This window comes from Eumetopias jubatus, unplaced genomic scaffold (genome assembly GCF_037043125.1).
Source record: "Eumetopias jubatus isolate StellerSeaLion01/CBP00866 unplaced genomic scaffold, mEumJub1_p1.0 scaffold_3, whole genome shotgun sequence".
Lineage (NCBI taxonomy): Eukaryota > Metazoa > Chordata > Mammalia > Carnivora > Otariidae > Eumetopias > Eumetopias jubatus.
In genome coordinates, this window is record NW_028274809.1 from 1149107 (window position 1) to 1170787 (window position 21681).

Sequence of the window (21681 nt, forward strand, 5' to 3'; positions counted from 1 at the left end):
AATGCTGTCCTGAGGGAAACAGTGTCCTGAGGAGAAAACTGTTTTGAGGGGAATGCTATCCTGGGGGCGATGCTGTCCTGAGGGGAAAGCCATCCTGGGGACAACACTGAAGTTGCACTGTCAGTTGCTAGGGGTGGAGTCATCATACCAACCCATGCTACCTTTAACTGATGCATGTTCCTGAGCAGGATGTCCCCAATTCGTTGATGACCACCTGTGGCACGGGTGCTGGAAGACCCTTCCCTGGAGCAGAAATGGACAAATATGGTCAAGATGTTGTTAAAGCTTGTGCGCCGTATGTCGATGGGTGCTTGTGTGACTGGCTGTACTAGTCATAGGCAGAATGGCAATGAGATGCTTGAGGTGGAAGGCCCACATTTGACAGAAATGATCATTTGACCATTCTCTAAAAGATGGTAATCAGCCAAAAAAAAAGGGGGGGGGATCATCTACTTTTAACTTACTTCTTTCATTTTCTCTTCTGGAATAGGATGAATAAAAGTGGCTGTTACAGGTTTACTCCTCCCACAAGTTTAAAAAATATACTTCAATGAAACAATGGTTCTTGTGAATTAGTTTCTGAAGCTGGGAAGTTCCTGAGAACAGGGATAGTGACAGGGTAGAGCTGCCCATGTGGGGGTCCAGCGTAGGGGCCGCCTGTGCGTGCAGGGTGTTACCAGAGCGTCAGCCTCTGCTCCACCTCACGCAGGAAGCCTCTGTGGAACTCATAGATGGGGTCTATGTTGGAGAAGAGCAGGGTCATCAGGTCTGCAGGCATGGCATCCTCCTTGACCACAGCACTGCGGAACCACTGCAGGAAGAGTCAGGGTGACCGAGGGACCTTGCCCCTGAAGGTCTGTAGCCATAGGACACCCAGCACTGACCCCAGAGTCCCCACTGGGACAGCTCACTCAGTGCTACAGCTATCCTCTTGGCTGACCACCCGTTTTCACAATAGAAGAAAACAATTCTGGGGGAAAAGCTTCAAATGGATACTTCTAGTTTTATAAAAAAATTGGATGAAATATTCTGATCTTAGATATGCTTTAAGGCAAATATATTTAACAGACCATAAACATGTACGTCTCATGACGGTCAAGAGCTCCTTCTCAGGAGAGATCCTCTAGCTCTGGTTTAGATTTACGAAGTATTAAAAAAGACAAAGTAATAAAGGACTTAGGTTTCATACCACAGTGAGAACTTCTAAATCCTTCAGGTATGTTCGTTCTGTAGCGAGAATCTCCTTCGCTATGAAATAGGCCTCATCTGCTGCCGTGCTCTGCAAGAAGCACAGACCGTATGAGCGTGTGTCCGTCACGTCCGTCACTAACGTTCACAACACTCACTTTCTTCTGCTCCAGTTCACATCATCATGCACTTTTCATCCGTAATTCCTGAAGGGATTTCCTTCTGAGTAAAAATATAAACCCAGTTGGATCTCCCTCACATGTTTTTCTCATTTTGTTATTCCCTTTTTTTAAAGATTGTATTCATTTTGAGAGAGAGAGAGAGAGCACACAGGCACAAGAGGCGGGGGAAGATGTGGTGAGGAAGAGGGAGAGGGAGAAGCAGACTCCCTGCTGAGCAGGGAGCCCGACATGGGGCTCAATCCCAGGACTCTGAGATCTTGACCTGAGCTGAAGGCAGACGCTTAACCATCTGAGCCACCCAGGCGTCCCTATGTTATTCTTTCTGAGGAAAAAATTCACTTTTCAAACATCAACATCTATTATTGAAGCTTATTACTGGTTTTGTGATGAAATTATTGTTCTGATATCACCGCCAGGGGTGCAGCTGGTTAACACACAGATACATGCATATGTATACGTGCATATATGTGACTATAAACGATTAAGTCTAACATCCAAAGGTCATTAAAACTGCCAAACGCTGTACATTCTAACTGTACCCTATGTTAGAGCACTAGGCTGGCTAACACACTTTGATTGTGGGGCCAGAGATGGCCCAGCCCTAGGAATTTTTAACTCTCCGTCGGGGCCTCTGCCTGATGTTCAGATGCCGGCTGCCAAGTCAAGAAGAGAAAGGGCTGCACTGGGCCTCCCGGAACGTGGGCCCTACCACACCCAGCTCTTGGCATTCCAGCAGTAGAAAGGCCTCATGCTGCACCGGGGCAGGACTGTGTCTTGGCCCCGCAGGGCCCTTCCACATCCTGAGCACCTCAGGGAGTGCCTCTGTCAAGGTCCCGCTCAAAGGCCCCTCCTCTGACCTTTTGCACCTGGCCTGTTCTATCCCTGGCATGCTCCGCTGTAGCTCCCCCACCAGGCCGAGGACCTTAGGGCTGCCTGTCCCTGAGGCCACAATGCAAACATCCACAGAGCACGTGCCAGCCCCAAATAGGCACCTGGGACATGCCCAGGAATAGAGGTCCCTGCCCTGCAGCTGACAGTTATGGAAGTAAAAGCAGAAGGGGTTGGGGTGGAGGCCCAGAGGCGTGGGGTAGCCACAGCGTCTAGCAGAGGAGACAGGGCGGCCCGGTAGTGGGAGACAGGCTGCAGGTCAAGGATGAGGGGAGGAGCAAGAGATAAGTGAGCTGGTTACTGGTGGGAAAGGCAGGGAGGTCCTCTGGGGTGGACCAGAGCACATCCATGTGCGCTGGGTCCCCAGGATGAGGCTGGCTGCAGCACTGAGAGCAGCACGAGGGGCTGGGGTTCAGCAGAAGGCCTCTGCGCCATCCCGGCTCCACAGCTGGGGAGGGAACAGCAGGACCCCAAACACAGTGTCAAGGTCAAGTTTTGGTGTGGGTGGAGGTCCGAAGGCAAGGGTGGACTGTGTTTTGGGGCCCAAACCAAGGGAAAAAGCTGCTGTCCCCAAGGTAATAGGTTTGGGGAGGAAGGTCAGGGGTCAGGTTTGCATCAGTCTGGGATGGACTTTCGATGCCAGCTAGAAGCTGACAGGGGAGGCTGGGCTGGAGGCTGGTATTTGGGGGGCCGCCTCTTCCCTGTGCCCCCTGCCCCCAGGTGAAGTTTACCAGAGGTTGCAGTGTTCTCGCAGTGATTACACAGGCGTGCTCCTGGAGACCACAGCTATGGCCATGTCCCGTCCATCCCACCAAGGAATATTCCACGTGACCCACTCTTCCCAAATAATCAACAGCCGCTCTGTCCTCGCAGCCAAGGCCTGCTCTGTGGTCTCATGAAGCTGGGGTCCCGACAGCATCTTGGAGTGTCCACTCCCGATCCTTGGAGCGCCAGTCCTCTCCCCACAGAGCAGCAACCTTCATGCTCTCCAGTTCTTTCTATTTAGGCGTTTACTATGAAAACATGACTCTTTCAAATCCTAATTCAGTCAAATCTCTTTAAAATGTCACATCTCTACTGGAGCTTGATGTTCCCAGCAAGCACTCTGGGGTCAGAGCCGGCCCCAAGAGGCCCACATTCATGGTCTGGAGGCTCTGGGCCCCCATGCAGCCAAGTGTCCCTGATTTGTGCATCAGGGCACACTGCTGGCCTGGGGCTCTGGGCGGGGCATCCATGCCAGCCAGCCGGCTTCCTAACTGCAGTCCCCTCTGCATGGGGTCCCAAGCAGCGCCTCAGCCCTGAGTGTATCCTGCAGAAACAGGGTCACCCTGAGGTTCTAGACCCACTCCTCTCCTGTGGGGGGTGAGGTGCCCAGAGAGAAACACTCAAACACAGCCATGGCAGTGTCACTGATGAGCTCACAATCACGTCCCAGGGGCCACAAGGTGGTCAGGAGCGCTCATGGACGGCCTGTGTATCCAGGGCTGGTCTGCTGGTTTCCAGTGCAGAGAAAACCTCTTAGAGAACCTCCCAGGAGAGCAGAAACCCAACTGCTGTCCCCTGGGAGCCACATGGCCGGCCAGCTGGGCGGCAGGTCAGCGGTGCTGGGTCGGCACCAGCCAAGGAGCAGAGTCTACTTTCCCCGCGGAAGGCAGCCCGAGAACCCTAAGCAGGCGGCATCTCCGCCTTCAGACCTTCCGAATACCATTGGTCCTCATTGATTTCTATTGGAAATCTGGTGAGGAGGGACGCCAGGAAACAAATGGGCACAGATGCTCCCGACTAGGGGTCGGCACACAGCCGAGTAACCAGACGCAGGCTCAGAAGGCCCACAGTGCTGAGCTCCCCGAGCTGCAGGGAGTCCTTGTGCACCCGCGGCCCAGCTTGCAGCCAGCACGGAGCGCAGCCAGCTCACCGGCCTTGAAGCCCGTGGTCTCAGTGCTGGCTTGTGGGCTGCGTGGGGCAGTGCTGGGGCAAAGGCCGCCCCGGCCGTCTGGGAGCCCACCTGCGCCCTCCGCTGCCTTTGCTGTGCAGCCAGCCCCAGGCAGGCAGGCAGGCGGCGCGAGGAGCTGGAAATCATGAAGCAGTGCTGTCGGCGAGAGGAGGCGGCAGGGGGAGCTAAAAGGGGGGGGGGGCGGCGGGCGGCGAGCCTGGGATCCCTGTGCGCTGGGCCCAGCCACGGCTTGGTGAGGTGCCTGTGGTGCAGCCCCCAGGCTCCTTCTCTGAGGCCTGGTCTGGATGTAAATGCCATGGCCATCCACCATGACCCTGGTTGGTGACCCTCTGGTGTTTCAAGTCATTACCCTACAGAACCACCTAAAGGACTATTTCTCGTAGTAAAGTACAAGTTAAAATTTAGTTTTTTATACAGCTTTCTAACCATTTTGTTTTTGCACTAAAGTAACAGTGAACTAAATAGATGGTCATTAGGTTTCCCAAAGTAAATAAATAAAAACAGCCTCAACCCAATTGTCTTGCTGCCAAATATAGCGTCCGAGGGACCACCTCTGCCAGCCAGCTCAATGAGGTTGGAGGCCTGAGGGGTGAGGGCTGCAGGCCCTTCACATGGAGCCGGGGCCCTGGGACCCCGTCCTCGCTGGGCCACCTCACAGGAGAGCACGCCTTCTGGCTCAGGGTCTGCTCTCTCCGAAGTGGGGCCCAGGAAGGAGTGTGTGCTCAGAGGGCTCACCAGTCCCCTCCCACGGATGACCCCACTTCTCAGGGAAGCTCACGTGTCCCCCACACAGTGGCCCTTGGCTTGACTCACTCTTTGGCCACTTCAGGATGAAACCCACGGCATGACAGGGCGTTCTCTGTCATGAGAAGCCTGTGAGGTGGGGTCCCACCTACTGTTGCCATCTTGCTCCTCAGGGACCCCCCCATCGCTTCCGTGCAGGGGGACAGATGCCCCCTGGGTTGCCCCAGTCCACAGCCCAGTATTTCAACCACTCTTTCCCAAACCTCCAAATGCCTGGCCCCTTTGTCCTTTCTTGTGTGCCCTCTCCCCGAGCTGCCTTCCCCGGGCTGCCTTATCTGTGTCGCCACCACTCAGGCAGGAGGCACGGGCCGGGAGAATGGGGACGACCACACGATGGGTGCCACTGCCTCTGCCAACATCTCTTCCTCGAGCTCGGGCCCTCCTACCTGCCAGCCTCCCAGTGTGTGCCCTCACTCCTATCCCTGACAGCAAAGAGAAACCTGTGGGCATCGCCTCAACTTTCTACCACGATCACACACACCTCACACATCCTCCTGCCCTGCTACAACACTCCCCAGTATGGACCCCCCCACCCAGCCCGCACCCTCTTTCAGAACCCACTCACCCATGAGCCCAACAAGATGGGGTCCCTGGTCACCCTCCCTTAGCACCCAAGCCTTCTCCTCCCAAAAACCTGATTGTTCAAGAAGATTGTCCCTTGCCCAACAAGGGAGGGAGGCAGGAGGCTGAAGGCTCCCCCAAGGCCCGGCCATTCCCCCCCGACATCCCCACTTGAACCCATAGGTGCCAGGAACTGCCATTAAATGAATAAGGAAGGGAGCTGAGAAGTCCCAGGTGAGGTGCGGCTCTCAGGACAGATTTCACTGGTGGAGCCAGCACACCCCGTGCAGAGCCTGCCCTGCCCGCTCAGGTATCCCTGCAAACCAGGCCCACCAGCAGCAAACCCGCCTGCTGGGGCAGTGCCCACCTTGTGCTTCAGCTCCTCCTCGCCGTCCATCCTGGCTCCGCCAGCGTCGCTAAGGGCAGGGCTCAGGAGGGGGCACAAGCCCTGCCCAGCTGGGCCCAGAGTCACCTGAGACGCAGGGCTCAGGCTCAGTGGGCTCTTCCGGGTGGAGGGAGAAAGCTGAGGACTCTCCATGGAAAGGCCTGGAATTGAACGGGGCAGGGGATGGAGCAAGAAATGAGAAAGGGCCGCCACGCTGGCCAGACACCAATTCTTACCGCGCTTCAGCCAACATTAGCCTGATGCTACGACCAGGCGTCTTCTGGGAGGTGTGTAAACAAAACCTCCATCACATGAAATTCTCGATGTGACACACAGTAAGATGAAAACAGGTTGGCGGCTGGCCAATCCAATTTCAGAGACCAACCACAGGCGGTTTGGATACCCAAGGCTCAGTGTGTCTAGGGGTTTTCCTTTGCTCTACACAAGACGCAACCGTGATAAAAATAAGCAGCACAAAGCGTGCAAAGCAGAAGGTGTGATCAGACAGGGGCACTGTCCCTGCACATTCAGTGAAAGGCAGATTGTGGAAGCTAGACCTGAGGGGTCAAAGCAGGGCTAACATACCTGAAAAACAGAAGTGTGACTTAAGGACACACACGTCACTCATTAAAAAAAAAAACAAAAAACGGGATCATGTAAAGTTACCATACTGTTATTGACTTTGAATTTTTAATGAATAAGGATTTTGTATTGGTTTTCTAGAATTATACCACAAAACCAATACTGTTTTTCTTCTTAAAGTTTGCTTTTGACTAGGCAGGAAGTCCAAATTTTGGCCTAGTTCTAAGGCGGCTGCTGATGAGGCGTACTCCGTTACATGCTTTGTACTAAAGGAATTATCAAGAGTTAAGTCTATGCTTTTCTATGGGAAATCAGTAATTGTTCAATGCCAAGTTTTAAAGATATCTTTATAGCAGAGTTTTATCCAAGAAATTAACTGGCTTAGAAGCTACCTATAATAGAAATTTACCTTAGGTTTACAAACGCAGAGCCGTTCTAACACTGCAACTACCACGGTTTCTGACCACGACTGAGCGAGCGTGCACAGTGCTGGCACAGAAGTACCTGGACCGGGACCCCTGGCACCTCCCCTCCACCCACCACTGGCTTCAGAGCCCGATCATCTTACACCCTTAGTCAGACTTCAAACACAGTCGCCTATAGTGACGGTTTGGAAAACCCACACTTGGCTTATTTGGCCTAAAGCATGTACGCATGCAGGCAGGTTAGTGCGGCGGAGTTCCCTGGAGGACACCGCTGTGCCGAGCACCGGCTCACGGGGCAGGCATGGGCACCGGCGCCAGCGACCCCGCAGCGTGGCCAGTGGGCTGCAGGGACGGTCCTTGTTTTCACATTGACAAATCTGGAGCTCTGGAAGGCTGCAGTGTGCGGTCAGGGGTCCCACCCAGGGGCTTCTGGAGGTGCGCTCGCAGTGCTATGACAGAGCTTCCCTGTGGGATTTCTCACCACTGCGCAGGGTGAAAGTACGAGCAGACACCGACAGTGAAAACCTGGACGTTAAGGGTATGAAATTATTAACAACCAGTTTATTACAATTTGCTTTTATTATACATTTATGCTACCTTAAATCTATGCTACCTTTTATTATACATTTATGCAACCTTAAAATCACACGGAATTCCTTTGTCTCCCCTGCCCCACATGGAGTGCAGGAGCCCAGGGCTCTGCTGGTCCCTGCAGAGTGGAGGACTCCCTACATGGGGAAGGGGTGGGTTTCCAAAGATGAGCTACTTACAACTCATACTCCAAACCCTTTTTGTCCTGAATAGGCCCAGAATTGTGCAGTGAGATATTTTTACACATGGAGAATTCAGAAAAAAGTCCAGAAGCTACTAGCAACAGATCTTATTTTTCAATTGTACCATTCAAAGCATGCAACCCGATGTTTACACTTACTGGTTATGAAAATAAGCTAAGTTCACTGTTCCCCAGTGCCCCACATAATGCCTCCCTTGAAGACGGGCAGTCCTGCAAGTTAATAATGGACAGTTTCCCAAAAATTGGCTGCCAACTTGACTTTATGTTAAAGTGCAGAAGGTGGAGCTCGAGGAGGTGGTCCCCACTGAAGCGTTGGGAACGGGTTCCACAGGCCATGGGGCCAGCAAACAGGCCATGGCTGGTGCGGGCTCATCAGGCCATCGAATTAGAGAATGCAGCTTCCAATAAATGGCCCCTTGGTGATGAACTTGTGAAAGGAGCTAACCCTTCAGGATAGACTGCTCATTTGGAATAAACTATTGTGCTTCTAGGGAGGTTCAAAGTTCACAGGTTCAAAGGTTCATATCATCTTTGATATGATCACTGCAGACACGTCACAAAAATCATCAACTCATAATTTAGTGAATAGATTAAAAAGTACCACAAACTGCCATTAAACATTTGTTTTTATTAAATCTGTCAGCTACAGCAAAACATAAATCATATCTACTTCATATTATGTAAACACAGATCCTACCAGACAAAGTAAATCTGTGGGGAGATGTGATTTCAAGCAAGTGCATAAGCATGTAGCCCGTCTACACTCGAGGCTGTTCAGTGTGTGCACCCACGGCTCCATGCCCTATCCTGTGTGGGTCAGCCTTAATACCACATGTGTGAAGTCTGCATGGAGAACCCAGGTGTGGGCCGTGGCTCTGCAGCTGTGCGCTCCTGGGGAGGCAGAAGTCAGTGGTGCTTGAGGACGGCTGCTATGCACCGCATGTGGCGGTGGGTGTGCAAGGGCACTGATGTCAGAAGCTCCCTGCCGCAGAAAACCCTGTCAACACGGACAATGCACACCAGAATGCAGGTCTTAGGATTTTTAAAATGCTAAACATCGTTTTAGATACCACAGAATACATTTAGCCTTAACTGCCATGGAAAGAATCTTAATATTATTTGTAAGAACAGACTCCTGTGTCCAAGGTCCTCTACCAAAAAATTGCAAGAATATTTTTCTGAATTACGAGAGTCCCTACCATCAAATCCACTTAGACACAAAGGTGGTGCTCTACGTCCCGCTGCGGTATCAAGAATGACCGATTCCTTTACCTGTGGTTGAGGAATTTTTGGAAATTCTTCAATTTCCAACATCAAATTATTTGAAATTGATAGACACAAATGGTAGTTCTGTTCTACTGAACTCCACATTCCTGCTGGAGGGGGTCCACACCTTCCAACCCGTGGTTCAAGACAGGCTCTGCACCCAAAGGGGCAAGTTAGAAGGTTTGATCATCTTCAAGGACACACATTTAAAACATTCCAAACTGTCAACAGTAAGCAATTCTGACAGGTGATTTTATTTTCAAAAGTTTCTAAGTATTTGTCTTATAATTTTTGAAATGTCATTTTAAAAAGCACAGTATTATCCTTCCGCGTTCACCTTCACTTTATTCACCTAACTAGGTGGTGAAAGATCAGTATCACAGAGCAAAATTTAAGCTTATTTTCATTTCATACCATTAAATTCTTTTTCAAAACTCTGTAATAAATAATCTTGAAAATTTTGCCTGAGGTGGAAGAAGAATCAGCTTTGGTTTGGAAAATTCAAGGTCAAGTCTGAAGGTTAACATGATAGTCTGAACACAATAGTCTGAAGTAAGATCTAGAAACTCCTCTTTGGCTAGAACAATGGGTCGTTAATTCTGTAAGAGGAAAAAGCTAAACTGTACCAAGAACCCAGGTAAATGTGAACTTAACAACTTAGCAGAAAACCACGTCTGGTTCCACTTTTGGACTAGGATGTCACGAGTCACTTTTACCCAAAATCTGGCGCAAAAATAAAAGTGGGAGGAAGAAAAATGGCTGGTACACAGGGCTACTAGTTCCTCTGTTACTGCAGGTCTCCTCTGCCTCATCTCTGCCACTTGCCAAATGGCAGAGCAGGGTCTGACCTGTGCCGTGCCCTCTCCAGGGCGCTGGGGGGCTCACCCACGGCCACACCCACAAGGCTGTGAGCAGGTGCCTGGCACACAGGGGCCTCGGGGTGTGGGGGTGGCTGTGGTGACCCGAAGTTCAGAGGGTGACATCAACACACACGGTGCCCCCAGGAAGCATTTTCAGTCTCTCCTTGTTAAGGAATAAATAAGACTCTTTCCTTATTAAGGAAAGTATGTGTTCTAGCCTACAACACAGTCACACCTTGGGCCGTCTGTCCAGATCAGCGCCTGCAGGTGTGGAGTCCCTTGCACACCTGCACGTGGGTTCTAATAGAGGACACATCTTGTTTACAGGGCTTCAGAACTGGCGGAGCAACGGGGGGGAGGGGAAGGGGGCAAGGTACCCCAAACAAACCATCCCAAGAAACTGAAGAATCTGCAGGTGATGCTTGTCAGGAAAGAAACGTAATCTGGGTTAAAAGAATTAAAAAGTAAGAGTCATCCAGTTTTTACCCTCGTAATCAGTCAACCCAGAGATGGGATGGAAAAAAGAAATGCTTTTGAGCAGTTTCTTGAAATCTGGGTTTGTTAATGAAATATCTCCTTGGGGAATCACTCGTTACTACTTCACCCCGAGTGGGGGCACCGGGCAGGGAGCAGGGACTGCGTGTTGTGGGAGGGAATGGACCATGCCCGTGATGCACTGCCCAAGTGGGGAAGAGATCACTGTGCAGGGTTCTGGGGAGTTTGTGCTGACAGCACCCTGCTCTGGGGTGTGACAGGGCACACACTGAGCTCCAGGAGGAGCACACTGCCAGGTGCCTCCCACCTTGGCTGCCCTGCGTGCTGGGCACCGTGAATCCCTGGGGGAGACCAACACCCGCTCCCAGGTGCCTGTGCTGCTCAGAGCGGCCAGAGAGGCCTGGTACCTGCCCCCTCAGGGCTGGCAGCAGCCACTGACCAGGAGGTAGGGGCAGTATCCACCACGCTCCAAGGCCTGAGTGGGGCTGGAGAAGTGTGGAGGCAGCAAACGCTTGTGTTGGCCAAGTGGGAAACTCAAGTTCAGAATTGGGGTAAAGACCTGGTCAGAATGTGAGCAGCGGCTATGCTTTGCGTCGGAGATTTGATAGGGTAGATTCTAGCTGACAGGGGTAGGGAAGGCAACAATGTTCTCACCTTCAGAATTAAGAAGCCAACAGCAAGTGTTTTATGTTCACTATGAGCTTAAGGACCACGTTTATCCCCAACACTGCAAACAGCACCATCTTGGGCCACCACCTCAGAGGCACGGTGTGGGGCCAGAGCAGTAGAACACGGCCCCCCCAGGACGCTGGCCGCACCTGTCGGGCCTGAGCGGACAGCCCTGAGAGAGCGCTAACACTGAAAACGCACGGCACCTTCCCCTGCTGGCCTTCCACAGGGACGTCACTGTCCACACCTGAGGCAAGATGGTCTGTACAACGTCACGGTGCCTATTTGTTGCTCAGAAGCCTATGAAGTGAAAGGCGTCAGTGAAGAGGTTGTAAAAACAATACGTAGCTGTTTCAGGGATTCATTTAATATGCGAGACAATCTTTAATATATGTAAATTGAAACTACAAACAAGAAGAGGGAAAGGAAGCTAAAAAGTCCATTAAAAGTTCATAGTAAACATTTCCTTATTTTATTGAATAAACAATTGAATTCTGAATTAGTACATATCTGAGAATTTATATGGCAATTTCAGTGAAAACAAATTTTCTAAGTACCACAGACCAGGCGACATCACTGTTTTCTGTAGAGAATGAATAAATTAAGTGCATAAGGAAGCGCTAGTTCCTTTTCTCCACAGTTCCTAGGGGCGGGTAGAGCCCCGGGACACCTTGGGCACAGCCACGGCATGGAGAGGGGCCAACGTGGCCACCTGCACCCCAGCTGTGACAAGCTCCGTAACTTCAGGACAAAGGCCAAAGCAAAACCCCGGCAGAGTGACCCTATGGTCCTGAAAACCCATCTAAAATTCTCAACTGTAAGCACCTGAAACAATGTTCACATTTTCGTGTGATGTAATTGTTCTAGAAATGGATTTCTTTGTGATGTTCCACGAACCAGGAGGGAGTAAGCGTACCTTGAAGACCACAGGCACTGGCATCGAATGTCACAGACACACGGCACAGGGGGACATGGCTCCCATGCTGTGTGGGTACCACGTGATCACGGCCACAGCGTGAGGGGTGTTCACGGCGACTCCTGCAAGGCTGCCCGTGGTGGAGCTTGTACCGAAAACCAAACGTGGCGTGATTCAAAAAGGACTTTGTGAACAACAAAGAGGGGAATGACTTAGCCAAGAGATCTATAGGTTTCCCCCTCAACTGTTTGATGTCTTACTTTTATTGTCCATCCATCTACCATTACTACTGTTTTAAAAATTGGTGTTAATTGTCACAGGGATGAAAAGGAAAGCAGGGGGAATACAGTCAATGGGACTGTGAGGAGGTTGTATGGGGGCAGGTGGCAGCCATACTCACAGGGAGCACGGCTCATGACCAGACTTGTCCAATCACTGTTGTGCACCCGACACCGCAGTACTGTTGTGTGTCGATCACACGATTACACTGTGCTACACAGAAAGAGAAGTCCTCACTTAACTTCATACTTAGAGAATCCCTCTGGAGTACAGAAGACGTACACGTCTATACCTGTGATTTAAGAAGTTATGCAGTACACACCATTACCTGTTTGAGTGCGATCAATCTTATGAAGCTGAAACTTTACTGTTAGTTAGACTTCAGATACTCATATATTGGCTTACATAAAATACCTGGACTTTAAGTACAAAAATAGACTTGATAACTAATACAAACAACTGGTCTGCCTAGAGCAGGTGTACTCTGCGAGGCGGACGCACCGGGGGCAGTGGGCACTGTCTGTGGCAGGGCTGCTGTCAGCCTGTGGCCCCAAGGCTCCTGGCCGCGACAGGGCTGGCAGGTGCCCCTCCTGTCGGAGGTGAGGCCTGAGTCTGGCCAAGGAGAGCAGCACGTTCCAGGAGAAAACTGTCAGCCCTCTCAGGCACTTTTCAACTACACATTCTCAGCAAACTGGCTCTTGATTCTACGTTATCTCACTCGGATCCGAATATTCATTCTATAACCCAGGTGTACGGAACTGGAACCACGCTCCCAAGATGGCAGCACTGCATAACAAGAGGGCTTCCGAATAAAAGGCAATTGTGGTCAATAGCCGTAAGCAAACAAAAGAAAGACCCAATGCTGCTTCAGGAAGTGATGACCCTTGATCTGAACTGCTCCAGATATTTTAGTATTTATGGTAAACCATCACTTACTAAGACAAGACAGAATGTCACGCCTAAACTGCCTGCTGTTTGCAGTGGGGAGTGTCCTTCAGGCTGACCTTCCCTGGGCTCTAAAGAATTCCCTCCTGGTGGGGGGTTACAATTCACCCAGACGCAAAAGGGGAGGGAGGCACGAGCAGTGGGCGCCTCCAAGGAGAGCCCTGATTGGTTTCTAAGGAACTGGCTTCCCTAGAAAGGGAAACCTGCAAACTTAAACATATTAACACTTTGGAAAAGAAAAGCTTGTACAAACATCTCCAGACAAATCTGAATGTAACACCTGCCCCGGTGGTGCCCACAGATTGTCTGGGGTGCTGGGCTTGTGTCAGAGCTGTGCTGCCCCACGCTGCCCCATGTGGAGGCCCTGGCCACGTGGGGGCTGTGGGGCGATGGCAAGTGTGGGGGAGGGTGTGTGCTCTGAGGTGCATGCAGCTCTGGGTCCTGCCTCCAGGGAAGCAGGGGAGGGGCAGACAGGCATGGCACAGACAGGGACGTGAGTGGGGACCAGGCGCCTGGCTTCTCCCACAGGTCACTGGCACAAAGTGGGGGTCTTCTCAACAAGACGAGATGGGAAGAGGGGTCGTGGCCACATGCAGTGAGCAGATTGTGTTTGGAGCCCAATTTGAACAAACTGGGTATTAACAGGCACTTCAGGCCGTGGGGCCAATTCAAGTATATCCTGGTGTCAGAGGACAGCAAGGGCTACTGATCCTGTCTCTGTGGCACCGTGTGGGGAGGTGCCCTCGTGCTCCAGGGGTGCACGCAGTCCTGAGGGAGGCTACCAGCACCGGGCCCGCGCGGAAGTACTGCAGCACCAAACGCAGAGAAGGGAAACGACGGAGGCCATGAGCAGGTCCAACTCCGGCAACGCTGACTGGGGGGTGGCAGGGGTGCGTCTACTCCCCGTTCAGCTTTTGCATATTTTGCAAACTTTCTAAATAAAAGGCTAAAAAATCAACTCCAGAAAATGAAGTTTCATTGAGGAAACAACATCCCTTTTCAGGAAACCCTGGCAGAAGCTGGCGGAGAGAAGCATTTCCTCGAATCTCCAGGACAAGAGAGTGGCGAGGCGCCTGCCGCCGTCCGCAGCCCTGGCTGTGCTGGGGAGCAGGGCTGGCTCTAACCCAGCCCCGGGGGGCCTGCTGCCCAGACACTTAAAACAGGACAGCGCAGGCTGCCTGAGGGCAGCACCCCAGGCACATTCATTAGAAGACAGGGAGCCATCCTGACGACTAAGGTCTAGGAAAAGCATTTCACACGTAACAGATAGTAACTCCTCACCACACAGATCCAAGGTCTGCTGTTTGAGGGACACCAAGGGGAAAACAAAGTGTCTGGAACATTCCACCTGGTGGTTCCCAACTGTCCCACCTACTGCCCTTTCACGCAGGTCGCAACATCTCTTCACAGACACTAGTCAGCCAACACGATGCCGTGCCACAACACCTCCACGCTGCATGGAGGGCAGGCCCCAGGGATAAGGGGTGGGCATGTGCCAAGCGCTAGTCTCCCAGACCACAGTAATGAGACTGCGCCATAGGTTGAAGGCAGATACAAACACAGAAAATCTATACATTCAACAAAAGGCCTCTGCTGGTGTTCAATCAATACCGATGACAAAAGAAAGACTGCTCCCGCAAGAGACAGCGGGCTACTCGGTGTGTGCTCATGTGCCCCCAAGGCAGAGAATTTGAGGTCCTGCACAGGAACGGGGGGGGGGGCCTGCAGTTACCAAGGGACACTGAAGAAACCTGGCCTTTAACATGGCATTGCTCTACTAGCTGAGACCATAAGGAATAAGCTACAGAAACCCAAAAAACAAAACCCAATCTGTGGACTGATTTGACAAAGTCAACAGTGTCCGTCTGGGTTTCCCCTCTGATGTCCACAGATGGACACAATCGGTGCTGTGGGCAGCCGCCCAGACTTCACAGTGGCGTGGGTCACAGCACCGGCAGTGTGCCCGCCTGCTGGGCACGGCCACCTCAGCCTGTCTGCTCATGTGACCTTTCCCACGGCCTCAGAAATAGACTCCATCCACGATGGGGCGTGTTAAAAACATCTGGGGACTGTCTACCACACACCACCTGACCCGACGGAAACGACATTCCCATAGGAAACGACATTCCCATACCAAGAATGAACATCTAAGCCCTTGACCTGTGCAGAGCTCCTGGGGTGCTAATTTTTAGTGAACAACCCAATCGCTGGGTCTGAAGGAGTCAGCTCCCGTGAGAGCTTGCACGCCAACCCTCAGGCAGATTTGTGTGTCCGGTTCCACTTTTTTTCTGCAACCAAGTATCTTATATTCCTATTAAGCTAGATAGAAGAAAACAGTTCAAACTTACATTGCATTTAAACGAAACCTTTTCTAAGCCCACTAACTAAACACAGCACTGCTTCTGGATGAAGCCTCAGGCACAGAGAGCGCCCCGGGCAGTGCCAGGGACCCCCGCCATGTGCAGAGGCAGAGCCCAGCAGGCGGCAAGCTGCAGCCTCCACGGCCTTTCCCAGGATCTGGGCTCTGCAGGGCTTACTCGAGCTTTCGTGCGGTGGCTGGACAAATCAAACAAAACCTCCATCCTAATGAGGCATGAGCAGCTTCATCTTATAAAGCAGCTGTCGGCATAAAACACATATTCCATTAAAGGCCAATGTGAATGAGAACTGTGTAACATTCAATACGTACAGCACCAGTTTTTAGTTGAATCAAAGCATATGCCAGAAAAATAAAGCTGTAAAGACTAACTGATCAGTCCCTAGCCGGAAATAGTTATCTACCTTAAGCCTTTTAACATCATTCTAAGGAAAAGTTTATCCTTTGAGACAAAACAGAATGATCAATCAGAGGATTAGGAAAAAGAGGACTCTCCAGCCATGAACACAGAATCCCTTCCTGGTCTACAAGCTAACAACCTGAGCTCTCACTGCACTTGAGTGTGTGACTGGGTTGTCCTGAAAGGGAGCCCAGGACTGGTCAAGATGGGTTTTTATCTATCCGCTCTCCTGGAGTCAAATCCTTTATGCTCTGCAAATCGAAAATGACTCTCTCCCCACTTGTCTGTGCAAAAGGGCTGCTGAAGAAAAGGCTCACGTCTAGGGGGGCCCCCGCCTCAGCACCCCAGGAATCTGTGTCTGTGCTGCTGGAATCCTCGGCTGTGGTGGGTGGGTAGCTGAGCTGCTCTAACTGGTCGATGATGTCCGAGAGCTGGAAGGCTGAGCTGGCCTCGGAGCGGACCGAGCAGGCTGGGAAGTTGGCCATGGAGCTGGCCTCGGACTGACTGGCCGAGCTGGGGGTCCGCACGGACGAGCCGCCGTGAAGGGGCAAGTGGCTCAGAGAGCTGTTCTCGGACTGGTTGTTCCTCAGCGAGCTGGTCTCCGAGGGGCTCAGCAGGCTTTGCATCAGGCTGGCTTGTGCTTTCACCTCAAACAGCTCGGAGGTGTCTGAGGGGTGCACATCGCCGCCAAAGCCACCCTCTCCCTCCAATTCAAAACCGTGCTCTACATGCACATGCATGGCCTCAGTGGGGTACCTGTCTGGGCTGGATGGGGCGGAGCCTGGGTGGGCACAGGAAGGGGCTTGCGGGCCTAATGCACAGTAAGGGAAGGAAAAGGCCTCTGAGCCTCCAGCAAAGAAGGAGATGTCTGCCGGGTCATCGTCTATGAACTCTTCAGACACCTGCAGCCGGGTGTTTGTCAATGTGAAAACAGGCCCCCCCGCACTATCCTGCCGGCCATGCGGATGCTCCCCCTTGGGGGGGACTGGGCCCATGATTAAGCCACTGCCACCCCCACGGTCGCTTTTACCAGCGGCTCTGCGCTCCCTGCCAGCACCCCCTGCATCTGGGTCTACAGTGGTGTCGTGACTCTGCCCCATAGGACGGCTGGGGCTACAACTCCTGACAACACGACAAAACCCAACACCTTGACAAGGCTGCAGTGCAGGAGGCCCCGGGGACTGGGCCCGTCGGGTGTCGCCGTCGGCTGCCACTCCGCTGCTCCTCTCTGCAGCTGGCCTCCTGGCGTCGGGAGCCTGGGGCTCGGTGAGGGAGTTACTGCTGTCTTTGAAATCGGGCGGGCCTCGAGGGGCCAGAGGGGAGGTAGGAACTGAATAGAAGGAGACATTTGTTGAAGATGGGGACGCAGAAGTCCTCATGCCCTCGGTGAATGAGATGCTCTAGGGATCACAAGTGAAGAAGAAAAAGGAACACATAAAATTACAAATTACCATTAGAAAGTTGCAGAGCTAACTGGACCCAACCTAGTATGGCCACGCATTTCTATCTCAGCCTCTGCTAAAAAGGGCAATCGACCAGACTTTCCCCATTAGAACTGAAAATTTGTAAATACAGACAGGATTCCAAAAGGACCCAGGATTATCTGTTTAAAATCCCTTATAATTTCATTTTTTCTATGTTATTAAATATCTACAATGAAGAAAACTTCCATCATGAAAACCTAGCCACATGCACTCATGTCTCCTGGGTGTCCCGTGTCACCCTGAAGTTGCACGAGGACGTGTTGGGGACTCATTTCCGGGGGGCTGTGAGCCAACACCACGGAGCTCACAAGACCCTAAAGCAAAGCACCACAGGCGACACATAAATCCAGATTCTGCTGCACTTGGCACTCACTGCTCAGCACGTCACTGCCAGGGAGCAGTGAAGTGCGTTGGTACGTTCACATGGGCAATGAAGACCAGTGGCACAGGGGCCGGAGGCATTTAGGCAGGGCTGGCGCAGCCCCCGCTACAAGTGAAAAGAGGCTCACAGGCGGGGGGGGGGGGCGGGGGAGCCCGGCCCTCACTTGTAGCCCCACACACAGGGACATGGAGTGAGTCCTCACAAGACACAGTCATGCCTCTTGGAAGCTCCAAATGACATGTACACTTGCAACATTATCAAGAGGGTGTTTAGACCAAAATATCACCCAACGGTCCTGAGTAACGTGTGCGTGCAGCATATGGGCAAATGGTGAGGTAGAAGTGGTGACCGACCAGAAACAAAACAGCAGCTCTCAAGCAACAGGTTAATGTCCTCAGATGCTCATCACATCACCTTTTCCTCATCATTCAACCATATTCAACATTCTCTTGTGGTTTTATAAAAGACAGCATCAGGGGCGCCTGGGTGGCTCAGTCACTGGGCATCTCCCCAGTGCAGGACTTAAACTCACGACCTCCAGGTCAAGAGGTGCCCGGCTCTCCCGAATGAGCCAACCAGGTGCCCCCATGCATACTCCTTTAGACTATTCAAAATGTTGAACTTTGTTAAAAAAAAAAAAACACACACAAAAATAAATTCTTTTAAATTTCAATTGCTTAGCAAAAAATTTCTAAATAGGAAACATACCTAGAAGAGCTAAAGAATGCTTTTATTTAAAAGACCTGGGCGCCTGGGTGGCTCAGTTGGTTAAGCGGCTGCCTTCGGCTCAGGTCATGATCCTGGAGTCCCCGGATCGAGTCCCGCATTGGGCTCCCTGCTCGGCGGGGAGTCTGCTTCTCCCTCTCCCTGTGCCTGCCTCTCTGCCTACTTGTGCTCTCTATCTCTCTGCCAAATAAATAAATAAATAAATAAATCTTTAAAAAAAATAAATAAAAGACCTAATTTAAAAAGTTTGGGACACATGAGTTTTGATAAGGGAGGTGCAAGTGTAGCTTCTGGAAATACTGTAACGATATGAATGATCAACTGTCAACAAAAACTAACATTGTACAGAAATAAAAAATCATCAATATGAAACTACATAGCCGCCTGAGGGGGCAGTTATGATATCCTATGGTGAGAGTGAGATTCTCCGTGAAGGTGAGCTTGCGTGTGGAAGCTGATATGCAAACCTGAAAACAGGAAGCTTCTAGTGGGGCAGATGGAAGCAGAGGACCACCCATGCCTGCCACGCCAGCTCTTTCTGCTGCCTTCACATTCTGGACGCTGGGGCCAAGTGTTTTTCTGTGAAGTATTTGCGTGCGCCCGCGTGTGTGCCCTTGCTTTCATGGTTGTAATCATGCCAAACACAGATATAAATTTGTTTCCATATAAATATGTTTTTACCCTTAACATATTAGCAAAAAATCTCACTCTATGAGTATAGCTTAATGAAGTAAACTATTCCCTTTTACATTGTTTCAAGCTTTTATAAAGGTAATATTCATTCAGTTGTTTTTCTGGAAACAAAAAGCAGTGTGAGCCCACTGCAGAAAACTAAAAGTACAAAGAGAAAATAAAATCGCCTGGAGCCCTGCCACTCAGAGAGGAGTGACACTGAGGTTTATGACTCTAGCTTGTCCTCTCTGGGCATCTGTTTGTCACTTCAGCTCAGAATGAGACCTTATTACACAGGCTGCTTTGCAACCTGCTAGTTTCACTTGCTAACCCATTCTCGAGTGTCCCTAGCCACAAACTGTTCTCCTAAAACGAGACCGTTAGTGGTTCTCGAGCACTCCTCATCAAATGGGCACACCCAGTACCGTGCTAGTGAGTCGCCCAGCATAGCTGCTGGTGTTCTGGATTTCGAGTGTTACAAAAACACCATAACGGACGTCTCAATGCACGAAGCTTTCTCTTTACTTAGGACTCCTCTTCTGCAAACAGCCCCAGGATTGGAATCTCCACAAAAACAGCAGGACTGACTCTAAGACTCCTGTTACAGCAATGCCAGAGTTCCTCCAAAGGAGTGCAGGTGATTAATATTATGTGTGTTTCAACCAGAAGGACTAACCTGCCTTGGCAAGTCTGCAGTCAGAGCACGAATAGACATCCGAGTCTTGCTGTGTCTTCTGCAAACAGAGAACAAGGTGTGAGCCACCACGCCCACCACTCCTGGTACCTGTGCCGAGGGCAGCCGTGCCCTGGGAAAGAATGGGGCTCAAGTCTGATAACATGCCACAGGTGTCTAGCTAGAAACAGGCAGGTGACAGAAAGCAAGAACAAAAAATAGATGTTGTAGAAGAAGAAGAAAAATTCCACACACACACACAAAAAAACGAGATGAATTTTCATATTCAAAAGTTACCATGCTACGTGAAAACCTTCTATGTGAGATGAACTACACAGAGTAGAGCCCCAACAGTAGGACCTGAGGCTGTGCACATCACCTGCATCAAGATGTTCACCCATTTATCTTTAAAAGATAATTTAACTCAAGTGTCAAAATACACGTTTATGTATGTATGTCTGTTTAAATAAAGGTTAAAATATGGGAAATACTGATTGTAAAAGCGCAGACTTCACAGCATGAAGACCATGGTGCTTACCTTTCGTACGGAACTCTCTTCACCCCACTGTCTCTGACATAATCCACCAGCTGTTTCTGAGTTCTTCCACTGTGAATAAAGGTTCAGGTTTTAAAGAAAAGAGCCAGCAGCAATTCACAGCATTAATCTTCCAAAGAGTCAAAGTAACACTTGCCAATCCCCTAAGTTCACACGTACGTTTTAAAGCTATGCTTCGTAGGAAGCATACCTGATTTTCTACAGTTTCTATCAAAGCTATTTTTCCCATTGTTTTACTTGATACGCTTTTGCCAGCTTGCCTAGATGCATGCTGCATGTAATTCTCTGACACATCTGACAGCACTTGTTTCTTGACAGTCTCAGTCCTACGAAGCTGCCAGAGCCCGCCAGGTGCATGGTGCTGCCCCACCTGTATCTGAAGGACGAGCCCCTGCTGAAGAAGACGGCTTTAGCTTTGGCCTTAGGTTGATCAAAGAGTCTAAAGAAGGTGTGATACTCCACACAGATCTTCCAGAAGTTCTTGCATTCATCTCTACTGCCCAACAAGAACTCCAGCGTATCCTGGTAAGGTCCCTAGAAACAAAACAAGAAGGTTCAAAAGTAACTAATTCAAGAAGAACATTTAGGAAGCACTCAGATAACACGCTATTTATTCCAATGTTAAAAATCAGGAAAATATTTTTTTCTGAAACTTATCTATAAAGACTTCTGGTGCCATTTACATTTAAGAGAAGAAAAGCGGTATACACATATACACTGTAGAAATTATCAGAAGAATGCAGTCACCCACGATTACACAACTGCTAACGTTTACAAGTGTACCCTTGTGACACATCCCACAAGGCAAACCAGGGCATCTTCCCTGTCAGGCAACTATTTATATGCCCTTGCTCAATCATTTTCCTGTGGGGTTCTGGGGATGTTCTGGATGTCCAGGACACATGATTTTAAAGGCTCACATATGTCATCTTCAAGCAACTACTGCATTCTCTCTCATAGTTATTCCTCAGGACAAATTCTTAGAAATGTTAGTGAGCTTAAAATAATGCACATGAAAAAATGGTATTTATTTTAAGTAATCTCTACACTAATCATCGGGCTGGAACTCATGACCCTAGGATCAAGTGTTGCACGCTCCACTGACAGAGCCAGCCAGGTGCCCCAACAATGCACATCTGTGAGCCTTGTGACATACTACCAAATTACCTTCCAGAAAGACCATCTACCCGGACTCCTATTATCCAGTCTTTGAAATCTA

The 21681-nt window shown here is 50.5% G+C and overlaps 1 protein-coding gene across 5 annotated transcripts in view; it reads right to left on the reverse strand.

Annotated features, from left to right (window-relative positions):
• The window catches only part of FARP2 (FERM, ARH/RhoGEF and pleckstrin domain protein 2), a 119082-nt gene that overhangs the window by 28304 nt on the left and 69097 nt on the right, over positions 1-21681 (reverse strand). For 3 of the 5 annotated variants that reach the window (XM_028105351.2, XM_028105353.2, XM_028105350.2), the window contains exons 10-17: positions 20833-20996; positions 20445-20513; positions 19910-19967; positions 17117-17369; positions 5945-6123; positions 1190-1279; positions 678-811; positions 153-243 (exon numbers count right to left, since the gene is read on the reverse strand). In XM_028105351.2, coding sequence (XP_027961152.2) covers positions 153-243; positions 678-811; positions 1190-1279; positions 5945-6123; positions 17117-17369; positions 19910-19967; positions 20445-20513; positions 20833-20996 — 1038 coding nt within the window. The remainder of the gene's footprint in view (positions 1-152; positions 244-677; positions 812-1189; positions 1280-5944; positions 6124-17116; positions 17370-19909; positions 19968-20444; positions 20514-20832; positions 20997-21681) is intronic. The other 2 variants (XM_028105354.2, XM_028105352.2) reach the window with 1 other exon arrangement.